Below are 13,682 nucleotides of genomic sequence, written 5' to 3' on the forward strand. Positions count from 1 at the left end.
AGAAAATATCCCCCACATAATTACATCACCACCACTAGCCTGAACCATTGATACAAGGCAGGATGGATCCATGCTTTCATGTTGTTAACGTCAAATTCTGAACCAACACCGAATGTCACAGAAGAAATCGAGACTCATCAGAACAGGCAACGTTTTTTCCAATCTTCTATTGTCCAATTTTGGTGAGCTTGTGTGAATTGTAGCCTCAGTTTCCTGTTCTTAGCTGACAGGAGTGGCACCCGGTGTGGTTATCTGCTGCTGTAGCCCATCTGCCTCAAGGTTTGATGTGTTGTGCAGTTAGAGATGCTCTTCTGCATACTTCAACTGTAACAAACGGTTATTTGAGTTACTGTTGCCTGCCTCGGACCAGTCTGACCATTCCCTTCTGACCTCTGACATCAACAAGGCATTTGCGCCCACAAAAATGACACTCACTGTATATTTTCTCTGTTTCGGACCATTCTCTGTAAACCCTAGAGATGGTTGTGCGTGAAAATCCCAGTAGATCAGCAGTTTCTGAAATACTCAGACCAGCTGTTTTGGCACCAACAACCATGCCACGTTCAAAGTCATTCAAATCACCTTTCGATCTGATTCTCAGTTTGAGATGCAGAAGATCGTCTTGACCCTGCCTACATGCCTAAATGCATTGAGCTGCTGCAATGTGATTGGCTGATTAGAAATTTGCGTTAATAAGCAGTTGGACAGGTGTACCTAATAAAGTGGCCGGTGAGTGAATATACTGTATAGGATGTCCAAATTTGTATTCACCAGAAATACCTACTGCTTCCACTGAGATTCTGAAGTGTGCATTTGAAGGACACTTTACTATCCCATGAGACCACAAGAGAGAATTTATGAATGGAAATGAAGCAACACAAGCTATGTATTAACATGACAATGTGGCAGATGTAGTGCATAAACATTGCACACTAAACATATTTATTCCATCTAAACTAAATATAATGATTGTGAAGTACGTTCAAAACATTTTTGATTGCTTTAATGATGATTAAGAAACTTTTCTTGCCTTCACCTACTTATGGATGTATTGTCATTTTTTTTATTCATGATAGGGATAAACTGGTAGCCCTCTCAACCATCAGGCTGTGAATCAGTATCCGGTTGTAATAAGAGTACATATATAATGCATATCACATTATCATGTAATATTCTCTTATGTATTGTGCCCTTTAAGAGCCACTCTTCAGATTTACACACTATTCAGTTTAATTTGATTCAAAATGTTAAACAGTTTGACTTAGTAAGGCATCCTTCACCTTTCATTTGTTCCAAACCATTTTTTTTTCTGTTGAACACATGAGGGCCAGCACACACCACACTAGGCAGATGATTGGCCGTTGGGCTTCGTCAGTCCAGCTAGTTGGTTTGGTGTCGACACATTGTCTCTCTTCTGGTTAACGTCAGAGCTCGTTGGCCCATTTCAGCGTGTCAAATTGGAATCAGGCCGTCGGCTGAAGAGTGCACTCCGACTGGTTAATCAGCAATGAATCAGAGTGCAAGATTGAAGTGACATAGCAAGTAGGGCTATCATTTCAACATCAATATCGCAATGTGATCATTCGCAATAGTCACATCAGGATTTGCAATGTAGAGTTTGTATTATAATGAACCATTTGCATGTGCTTTTTAATGACTGTGATTGTATGTCTTTAAAAGCATTCAGGTATAAGAAATTGTACCATTTGTGACCTTAACTACAATTAATTTTATTGATTTATTTATATTTGTATCATTTAGTTACTGTTCTTGAATACTGTTAGACTCAGAAAACACTTTATTTCAATTGTATTTTTTCTTGATTGTATTTATAGATAGTTATGCATAAAAATACTCAAAACACATGCAAATACAGAAATGAACTGCAAATAGCACAGACTACATCGCAAATGTGTCGGGGCACTCCTAAAAGATTGTTTATTAGATTGTACGGAGATGCACTCCCACTGCAGAATCGTCCCAATAGATCTAACATTATAAACTCTTTCCAAATATATTAAGTCGTCTGGTGAAATTGTATTCATATTGCAATAAATATCGCAAAATAAAAAAAAATATCGCAATGTTAGATTTTTCCAATATTGTCCAGCCCTAATAACAAATAAACAATCATGAAGAAAAACACAAAGAGGCCGTCTGTAATTTGAAAACATTTCTCAAATCATACAGATTATTAAATTATCAGACTTACTTGCAGCAGCGAATCCTTCCCTGGAAAATGACAAGGTTTATGCGGAAGTATGCTAAAGCACTTTTCATTTGTCAGTAACCTAGGTTAAGCGCTCCCGTTATGCCATTAAATTTGGCGCGAGTGGCTGAGTGATAATGGTACTAAACGCTGCTTTGCTTACGCTTTGTACACACACGTCAGAAGTTCCAGTCGCCTGTTGTGAACAAGAAAACAGATACTGCCATATGTAGATGCGGAAAGACAGAAATTTTCTTGGTTTCGAGTGTGGTCCTGAAATATCTTCCCCTTAGCCCTACGCCTTCAAGCTAAAGAAAATTGGGACACCCCTACCCCTTCACCTGAACGCACAAAACAAGGGGTAGAGGTAAGGGCAAAGGGGTAGAATTGGGATTGGACCTTTGTCTATTTGGTGTGTTCACGGACAGCTTTTTGGTGCAAATAGAACCAGACATGAGCAGACAACACAGTTTGTTTTGTCAGTGCTAGTTGTTTGTGTGTACCAGCCTTAAGAAGATATTTTGAAGAAACCTAGAAAGCTGTACCCATTCACTTCTATAGTATTTGTTTTTATGGAAGTCAATGGTTGCACGTTTTCAGCTTTCTTCAAAATGTCTTCTTTTGTGTTCAACAGAAGAAAGAAACTCATGACTCATCGACTAGACATGCAGTGTGATCTAAATAAATATAAAACCTGATGAAATGTGAATTTGAAACAAGAAAACCAAAAGCAAAATAATTAGCAAACTTTTCCAAACATCGTTTAGCCTGACAAATATTGTAATAATTTGTATGAATCTATAACTTATAAAGCCGTACAGCTTGCCCCAGACTATCGTCCTGCAACTGTCCCATGTGAGGCCATCAAACACAAAAGACAAAAAGAATTCTTTATACATATAAACAAATTCAAATGTTTTAAGTGTTTATTTACCTTGTAGCTTTTTATAGAAACAGACTGATATAATACAATATGTATATTGCATCAAGATTAACGGAAGCTGACATGTTCGGTGTCATAATTCTCCATAGGGGAGTATGTATATGGTGAAAACCCACTGATCTGGCCAAGATTTCCATAAAACATCATAAACAGATTCATAGAAACGATAAGAACCAACAGCCTCTACGATCTCCTCACAATGCTTTTAGGAAAAACACAGCCCAAGTGGATAAACTGTGAAATGCAAACAGACTGAGAAAAGTGTGAATGGAAGCTACATATAAATAACTGTATGATGTACAGCCTTCCTCCCTCTGATATTGTATGTCGCAAAGCATTATGAATATGATATACTGAACCAGTTGCAAACTTGATAACTGAGCAATGACAAAAATGATAGTAACTAAACAATGCAACTTAAGCATTATGCTGGTTTAGATTCTCAATGGCTTGGTCTTGATAAGTGTTCCGTAACAGTCCGTCAATATCTCTCATCTCATTGACTTACAACATAAAGGTGCACACAAAAAGTCAAACATAAAAACCGGACACAAGCACACAATCTTTTATACACATACGTCAAAACTGTACATTCCTCATATTATTGCTGCCTTCTTCTGTGCAGAAAATACTGTATTTGTCGTCCCCTAACCAAAAAACCACAATAAACAAAACAAAAATAAAACCGCTTGTAAGTTATAAGTGCGCTTGTCTCTAGGTACTGTATATAATAACACATTTCCCTTCATATTTGGATAGTTTCATCATTATTAAAGTTTCTTCTTTTTCCGCATTCTCTCTGTAAACCACAATATCAGTTCCAGTGCCTTCTTTTGTTATAAACAACAGAAAAAAACATACAAAAAACAGAACGTTTTCACTCTGAGACAGACTCCAGACTGTTTGCTACCTGTCAAAAACATTAGGAGATCCCAAAAGAATGCGATTACAGCTGGATTAGGCGAACCACAAAAGATTCGGATGTGTTTTAGATGCTTTTTAAGCAACGTAAGGACGGTAGACCTTGTTTGTGGTTTCCTCTATGGTTCAGAAACCTTATTGATAGGTCTAAGAGGAACATATGGAACATGTCTCCAACCACAAAAGGCTTACAAAAAGATAACCATGCACTCGCGCACTTCTTGCAAATAGCATGGGACTTAACCGAGCCAGCATCTTAGTTCCCTCAAGCTTTACACACAGTTCATTGTTTTGTACAGCAATCCTCCAGTTCTCATTGTCATTGATCATGTTTATTTTAAGTGTAGCAGCGTTATTCCTTTTTAAAATGTTTGCGCATAACTTTGACCTTGTCGCAGTCAGTCTTGAAGATGAGCCAGAGGTTCTCTTTTCGTGAGCCCACCTGATGCTGTGATGAAATTAGGTCACCATGCTGGTTGTAATGGTGGGGACAGTGGTGGACCGGTTAGTGTTCTTTCTTTTCTTGTTTCCTCCTCTTTCCTTAGAGTCTCGTCCGCGGTTCTTGCTATTTTCTCCACGGTTCTGTTGGTTCTTTTTATTTTCTCCTGGAAAAAAGTAAGATGCAATTAGATTAAACGATTTGTCTTTACAAATAGATGAAAACAAGAAAAAAATCTTAAAAATAAAACCAAATGGTATTTTTGCCATAGAGGTTCCTGCCATAAGAAGTTCCCCAAAGAACCTTTTGGTGAATGGTACATAGCACCATTGTCTGTCTTATGCAGAGTTCAGACAGCATGATTTTATCCCAGATTTAGACTCACCACCAGGTTTTGAGAAATCGCAGACAAATGCTTGAAATCACAGGTAAGTCGGTGCTTGTGTAAATTTACTAATCATTTACTTGTGTAAGTTTGGCAGGAGCACCTGTGTTTGTCTGTTGTGTCATCTGAGCAATATCATAACCAGGCAAACAAAGAAAAAAGTTGAGGAGAAATTGCTAATTCCCTTCAAACCCAGGTAAGCAAATATGTACATTTTCTACCCCATTAAAGGCTTCTTTCTCGTTATGTACTTAATTTAACTTACTTAATTCTTCCTATTGTAAAGTCATGCATTGTGAAACCCCCTGTCGCCGATCTATCTTGCGGTGTAAACAAAGCAGCGATGAAACGCTTGCCCAGATAGTCATGCAGTGTGAAAACATCTGTGACATGATCACTTTGAAAATCTGAGTTTAGTCTGAACTTGGCGTTAGTATGTAGAATTTTCTAAAACACTAAAGAACCTTTTCCATTATAAAAACGTAGTATGATAACATTAGTACTATGAAAAGTTTCTATGAATATTAAGAGTAGAACTATACATGTTTCCATCCAAAATTCCAATTAACTTTATGCGCAAAACAGGAATATCCCATTAAAGAGCAGAACAAAAAACAGAACAGAACAAAATCGTCACTTCCCGATTAACTGGTAGCAAATATCAACAGAAAAAAATGGAATTTGCTGTGGTAGGAGACGCTGCGTGAATCTTTTCCTTATGTAATGAATGACTTGCGATTCAGAAGACAGTATGCTGAAGTGCAATAAATGCATTATGGCGTGTGACGGCATGAGACGCGGAGCGCAGATGCTTTTGACAGTGAAATGGTTAAGGTGTTTTAGAATGACTAAAACAACATTTCAGATTATATCATCACATGATCTCTTATAACAAAATAACAAGACCTTTTATACTGTGCATACTGGAATTTGTTCAGTAAAAATGTTTCCATCGTAGTTCATGCGCACCTTTTCTTATCAAATAGAAAGTTTATTAGCAAGTTATGCACATGTTTTTTATGCTCATTTTCAAAATTTATGCGCAACTTTGGTTTCCATAAACCAATTTTTTTTATGCGCTCATCCGAAATGCGCATAAAAATAGGTGGATGGAAATGTAGCTATTGTCGGTTTAATTGCCTTTAATTGTCATAATCAATGTCAACCTTTATTTTTAAAAGTGAAAAAAATACATAAGAAACAATGAATGTTTGAGGGTAGATACAGCAATATATATTACATATAATATATACATATATTATATATATAATGTTGCATCTTGAAAGTATATGTATGTAAGAGTAAATCAAAATGAGAACAAACCCATGTGTGAACATTAAGTACAAATAGCTGATTAGCTCATGCTGAACTACAGTACTATCCAAAAAAAAAAAAAAAAAAAACGTGCTGAAAAACACAGGCTGGTTCGTTTCCCATCAGCCTCACTCGCACTATAAGGGGGGGAGTGAGGGCCTCTGGACTGACTGATATTTGTTATGAAGTTAGTGTTGTGAGTCTCTGTGTTCCCTGGAAACCAAAGTCAACACTCATTTGGTGCTGGAGAGCATTCACTCTGCACTTGATAACATGAGCCACACACACTGTCACTCTGCGGCTCCTGAAATTGGCTCTCTTCTCATCCTAGGGCCCTCATTATTTTTACGTAAAACAATTGATCAAAAATAGAATGGAATGGGTGAATACATTTGTTTTAATTGTATAGAAGTTTTATTAAAACTTTTTTTTTATACTTGAAATGGGATCACCAAAAACAAAAAAGACGGCTTTTTTTGGCAAACATTTTAGGGTTTAATGGACTTAAATCTCACAACAAAATAACCAATAATTTGCATTCCGTGAGTTTATTTAACTGACTTGCCAAGGTCTGTAAAACAGCGGCTCTTATCTACTATATCAGAGGCACAATGTTGTATTATTGAATCATGTCTATCACAGGAGAGGGTGTACTCCCAGAAAAAAGGTAAAAAAGCTATCACTGGAGAGGTTCCTTTTCAAAAATAACATGTTGGTACCTAAAGAGTCTGTGTTGGTACCTCAATGGTGCGTATTACATAGTACAAAATTGAACCTTTTGAATTTTTAGGTACTAATATTCATGTTTACAGTACAATATAGGAAACAAGCATGCCATTTGAAAAGGTTCTGGCCCAGTAACAGTTTTTGTAACTTTGTTTCTGAGAGTGTTTGTTTATACAGATGCAGGTAATCACTGCTATTCAGACATGATGTTACAGTTTTTCTCATTTGGTTTGCCTCATTTCTTGAAACAGGAATTACATTCTCAACACTCTAAGATTGTTTTGCAAAACATTCTTACAGTTTAGCACAACACTATAGCTCACTTGGAAAAGCTCATATCTTTCCCAAAACTTGTAACTCGTGTGTCAAAACTAAATTTTCTTCTCATTTAAATAGTCAGTGCCCCCAAAATCCTTTGTCCTCTTGGCATTGCGTAAAGACTGCATGTCAAAATGTTTAGTTGTTTTGTCATTATCGCAGAGAACCATTGTAATTTCCCTCATGTCCACCTTTCAGTCTTAGCTCAGTTTTTGAAAATGGTTACTCTACTGTTTTTATCTTTTGACAGAATGCAATAGTGTATAAAACTAAATAAAATAAATCTATAAGATTTATAAAATTTATAAAAAGGATTTCAGTTTGAGTAGCCTCCAATATGCTTGTGTAATGTGCCATTATTCCCATCCAGATTTGCAATAATCCATCACCAAGATCTTGTATTGATGATGGGAGAATCAGACTGTTGTGTAAAGCCTTCTGCAGCACATCCTAAAGATTCCGCGTAGGTGCTAGAGTAAGGGCGTTTCTTTTTTTCCAGTAGGGTTAAGGTTTGGACTCTGCGGTGGCCAATCCATTTGGAAATGGATTGCTCTCATGCTCCCTGAACAACTCTTCACAACTTGAGCCCAATGAATCCTGACCATTATAATCTTGGAATATGTCTAAGCCATCAGGGAAGAAAAATCCACTGATGGAACAACCTGGCCATTCAATATATTCAGCTGACCTCATTCTTAGTTTGCTCAACATTTCCGAACCTAGACCTGACCAACTGCAGAATCCCCTGGTCATACTGTAGCACTGCCTCCACGGACACTAGGTATGATGGGTGCATTACTTACTTCTCACCCAGATTCCATCACTCTGAAACAAACCTGTACTCATTAGTCCACATGACCGTCTTTCCTTGCTCCAGAGTCCAATCTTTATCCTCCCTAGCAAATCAAAACCTTTTTTCACTGATAAGTGGTTTTCATCTGGCTACACAGCTGTTTGGTCCCAATGCCTTGAGTTCCCTTCACATTATGCCTGTTAAACTGCTCTTACTTTCACTATTAGACAGCTGTGAGCTCTACTCTTTTTTTATTATTTAGTTTCTGAGACATTTAAGTGATCACTGATCTTAATTACAAAGATTCTTCTCTGACACATTCCTTCCTCAAAGATGATGGTTCCCCACTCTCGTTCAAGTATCTAATGTGTTGGACAGTTCTTTTACGTGACGTGACGTTGCTGGAATGAGAATCAGCACCTCCGTTGGACTTATTATATAATACAGAGAATTCTGTGCAGCTGAGCTGTACTTGTGACAGTAATGAAAATCGTCTGTGTTGCCACACGGTGGCTGCGTCTGTTTCTGTCTAAACAACTGTACGTGAGCACAAAAAAACAGATGACAGCTGACTGAAACATAGATGTATGCCATGTTTTCATGGATGTACGCTTAAGGGGGTCACACACCAGAAACGCCCCTCAGCGACGCACAGCATCGCGCCACGCAGCGCCATGAATTTTAGAATTCTAAAGATAGGTTTCTATCAGGGTACACACACTGGTGCCGCAAGTCGGCAGCTGTCCGCAGCGCCCAGCCATGACTCAGGACACTGTTCTTCTGCACTGTAGCGCCACAGAGAGCCAACTGAATAGTTTAAGGTTAAATATCATGCGGATGTGAGCGTTTGGTGTGCAATACTTTCAACCGACATGTGCGCACCGTGTTGTGGCACTGAGCGGCACATCTGGAGTGTAACGCCCTTTAGTGTCTGCGTGAGAGGATGTATCTTTTCATAACCACATGAGACAGATGTCTGTATTGTCGTTTTTACATAGGGAAACCAAAACTATTACCACATACAAACAGTACAAACCATTAAAAAAAGTAGCATTTACATAACATTTTCATTGTACTTCTCACTCACCACCACAGAGGAATTTGTTCCTGAAAACATCTGATAACCTATATTGTCTGCAAATAATATGAAACACAACAAAATGACAACCGGGCTTATTTGTGTTCCCTGTCAATTTGCACTGTTTGCTTAGTTTGGCCACTTCAGTCTTTGTTCTCACACTCTCAGTTGTAGCTGAACAGCCAATCAAAATGCTCTCTTTCATAGACAGCCAGCATAAATTCTACATGCCAAATTGGGTAATCTCCCTTTGACATTAGCCTGACTAGAGTCGATGGGTGTTTCTCAATTCCAAGAACACAGAGAACGGACTTGCGTTCTTGTGAAGAGCGATCTTGCCAGGTTACCTAGTTTGAACAAAATCTGGAGACCACGGAAACACAGAACACATCCTCTGTAAAATGTATAAATAACATGCACAAAAACCTTACAAATATACTTTGCACAATACAAATAAAACAGATTTTAATACAAACTTCATCAAATAAACACCCTAATGTGTTTATGCCTTTATTACGATTTTCATTGTGAATGTTTACTTTCACAGTCTCATTTAGTAAAAATTATAACTCTGAACTTTAATAATGAATCTGCACAAAATGCTGCACTTCCCACCTCCTTTATTCAGTCACAATTTCTTCTGGGTCTTCTTGAAGGAGTTCGGTGCTCAAGAACACATCCGGGAATGTTCATGCATCCTCCGTTCTTGCGGTCTTGAGATTTGGAACTGAACTTTGGCGGTTGATGATTATGCTACATCAAGAACATGAGGATGCGAGAACGCGGATGTTCTAATATTGAGAAACAGCCAATGTGTGGAACACAGCAAACTAACTAGCCTGACAGATGCTCACTGATGTCATGATGCTACCCAATGGCAGACTGTCAGCTTGGTGTGTCGTGGTCTTTAAATATATTGTTTAAAGTGTGTATTGCCTAGATTAGGGATCTTGGAGATCCAGAGTCCTGTAGATTTCCATTCCAACCCTAATCAAGCACACCTCAATAAGCCAATCAAAGTCAGAGTATTGCTGGACAGCTATAGGGAGTTGAGATTTTAGGGTGCTTTCACACCTGTGAATCGATTCAGTTGTTCCGAAACAGAGATTACAATTGTTACATTGTTGCTCTTTGCTCTTGGAGCGGTTCGCTTTCACACTGCAAAGTTTCTAAACCGACCAAAAGAGCTAAAACAAGTCAAGTGCGAGTAAACTCTCCTTACATTGGTCAGTGTCAGGGTTTATTTTGCAGCATCCCGCTCAGCTGTCAGGAGAGGTGGTGGTTTGGTGGTGATTGACAGGGTGCGCGCGCGACATGTCTGAGGAGAGACGCGGTGGGGAGGGGTGAGAAGTGTGCTCGACGATGCCTATTTGAGGGAGGGAGACGCAAGATTACCGGGAGATCATCACTCGTTTGCGGGCATCCGGAGACTCGCGAAACTTCCCGCCCTACTCATAACTCTCTCTTTATATAGCCGTAAGCCTATTACATATGCATAAAACACTGTGATATAACCACGCTTGGATCGGATCGCTTTCTCACTGCAATCGAACCGCTCCAGGGTTCGTTTCAATCGAGCCGAGACCACCTAATTCAAGCGATCTCGGAGCGATTACTTTGGCGCGGAACAGAGCGCGATTGCCCTGTTCACATATGCCAATCGAACCGCGCTAACTGGGCAAACGAGATACGTTCCGAAACAAAAGTGTAGGTGTGAAAGCACCCTTAATCAAGGTTAGATCAAAACTCTTCAGGACTGTGGCTCACCATAACAAATTTGCCTACCCCTGGCCTAGGTTGTCAGATGAGCTTGTGCTGACCCTGGTTGCCATGTCCATATATTATATGCGCTTCTTATTAGGTGTATTTGGTCTTAAGCTTTCAGGTTTACAGAGCTAAAAGGCAGTTGCAGGTTGCAATGTTTTGGTATGCGTCTTATCTTTTTCTAAGATAAAGCAATTGGGTTTAAGTTTATTATGGGCTTGCTCTTACTAAATGTTTATTCTAGCAAGATCTATCAACACTAATGAGTCAAGATGTACCTCGTTCCTGGTGATTTCTTGCACTAAGCATACGGAGGAGAGACACAGTGCTGACTGATATAAATATGCTATTAACATTTGTTGCCTGCCTGCATGAATGGCTTGCTGAATACAAGATCTCTATATGTGTAAGAAACAGGATTAAGAGATGGACTCAAAAATTGGACCAACTTTAGCCATTGTGTGTTCATTGTCAAATCATTGACAGCAGAGTTATTCAAACAGTGCTCATTCAATCGGATTAGAGGGCCAGAGTTTAATGTTTTTTTGCAATGCATGAAAACATTACATCACTTTAAATTCAATAGTTTTGTTTTGATTGCTCTGAGAAGAGCAGTCTTGTTTGTGTGAGGAATTCAAAACCTTGAGTTCACAAAACGCCTCAACTCAAGTGTCAGTTAATCATGATTTTGAAACTGAAAAGAAATGAAAAACACGGAAGGAAATGGAGCCTTAAACTTTGGATCTACATGGAGGAGACTTGTTAGCTTTGATAAAGCGGTAAGAGTGCTTGGGGAGGATCCATTCATTTATGACAGCAATAATTACAGCACTGCTCAATCCAACCTAAACACCATCGCCTGACAAAGGCAATCACGCGTTTAGAATATTCGGTTTTCGTGCAAAGACATTTATTAAGCTACAGAAAAGGGAAGAGAAACGGGGGGAGCTTGGCAAAATCAACACAAAGCGTGAGATCTGCAGACCAGTAAATCACCGGTGTTATACAAGCACTGCCCCCTGTGATTTTTACAGCAGCCTTGTCAGCCAATTCCCGCAGATGTATTCACAGTCTTGCTAATTTAGCACGAGGTACACTGAGAAAAAAACAAGGGCATTCAGGTCACGCAACCCATAACCTATGCATTTTTTGACACCTGAGTTGCATTAATTCTTTTCATCTTGAAAAGTGAGGAATGCTGCATTGCTGTTACATTGAATGCATGTTTTGACTCCAAAACCCTTTCCTAACTGATTCTATCATAATGTAGTTAGAGCAAGTGTCATATTTAGAAATTGAACTACAAACAAATGACTTTATATGCGTCCAGGCTTGCTGTTTCAGCATAGCTCTCGCTAACTTCGAAAGCTTTTCTGACAAGTGGACTCTCTAAGTTTAGAAATTTGACAGGCAATATAGCACTTTTATGGGGCAGTTTATAATATTTCACTGTTAATTATTCTTATGGACCCTGGGTGGAAATTCTTTCCACAATACTAGCGACATGCAGAGTAAATTTCCCTCTCATTTCTCAAATGACGCTGTCACACCTAGTCCAGCAAAGCATGGAGTCCGCATCTCCCGAAAGCTCTTGATCTGGTGAGGCTGTTTGCACAGAATAAGACGTCATTTCCAGGAAAACACAATTTCTCAATAGTGTTAAGAAAACTAAGAGCTCTAGAAAGTATTTTCTGGTGTTTATTTTAGGAAGCACTCAACGGGTGACGTAACGATTAGCTTAGCATGTAGGCTGAGTCATGAGTCAAGTGGTTTCCGAAAACTGACAGGAATTGCTTGAATATGGCGTATGGTCATACCTGGCAACATTTGTCTCTGAAATTCCGGGAGACCAGGCAGGGGGAGTTGGGGTGACAGTGTATGTTTGTCTGAGTAACACAGTTGAGAACCGGGTTAGTAACTGCACTGTGGTGTTCAGGGCTTGACATTAACACCTGCCAACCTGCCAGATGCGGGTAGATTTCAGTTGTGGCAGGTTAGACAGTCACTCCCGCTAGCCAGTTTGGCTGGTTGGAAATAATTTTTAAATTGTAGTTTTCTTAAAAGCAGGGTTCGACAATAAAGATGGCCTAATATTCGTGCAAATGTGATCTTAGAATCGAGAAGCAGCAGGGCTGACCATAACTGTTCGTAGGAACAAAAGAAAGCAAGAGTGCCTAGAGGAAACACAACTGATGCAATTGGTTCTCTTTGACTGGACAATAAGATAATCTAGAGCTACCGATTTAATTTTTTTTAACTTTGCTTTTGTAAGCAGCAGTGGTCTCATTAATTATTAAGCACTGCTTTCGTAAATTATACTTGAACAGATTATAAGCAGGCCTAACATTAACCGTTTGCACGTGATCACCTTTTTATCATCACACACCATATGTTTTTTTATCTCCTTTTTTTTTTGTTTTTTACACTTATTTTTGTTACTATGGTATAATTATATATATATATATATTTTTACAATAACATTGCTTTAATATGAGATTAACTTCCTATTTATGTGTAGTTACGGGTGATCTGAGATCTTTAGCCAGGACAGATAACTGTGCATATTTTAGATACATGACAATAGTTCTTTTTTTTTTTTTTTAAGAAAAAAGTTTTGTTAAATTAAAAAGCGCATGTATGCAGCCATATTTTCCTTGTTTTGACAAACTTCAAATTTGTGGCTAATAAATCATAATTTTTTATTTTTGGTGTGCTCAGAGATAAATTTGGTAAATCCTTAATTTTGAAAAGTCATATGAAAAAAAAAAAATGCAATGCGACACGATCCATAA

The 13,682-nt window shown here is 38.5% G+C and overlaps 1 protein-coding gene across 4 annotated transcripts in view; it reads right to left on the reverse strand.

The window, feature by feature from the left end:
- Positions 1-3,117: 3,117 nt before the first annotated feature.
- rspo1 (R-spondin 1) overlaps positions 3,118-13,682 on the reverse strand; it is a 44,297-nt gene continuing 33,732 nt past the window's right edge. For all 4 annotated transcript variants that reach the window (XM_073924868.1, XM_073924867.1, XM_073924869.1 and 1 more), the window contains one exon: positions 3,118-4,678. In XM_073924868.1, coding sequence (XP_073780969.1) covers positions 4,533-4,678 — 146 coding nt within the window. In that variant the 3' untranslated portion in view covers positions 3,118-4,532. The remainder of the gene's footprint in view (positions 4,679-13,682) is intronic.

This window comes from Danio rerio, chromosome 16 (genome assembly GCF_049306965.1).
Source record: "Danio rerio strain Tuebingen ecotype United States chromosome 16, GRCz12tu, whole genome shotgun sequence".
Lineage (NCBI taxonomy): Eukaryota > Metazoa > Chordata > Actinopteri > Cypriniformes > Danionidae > Danio > Danio rerio.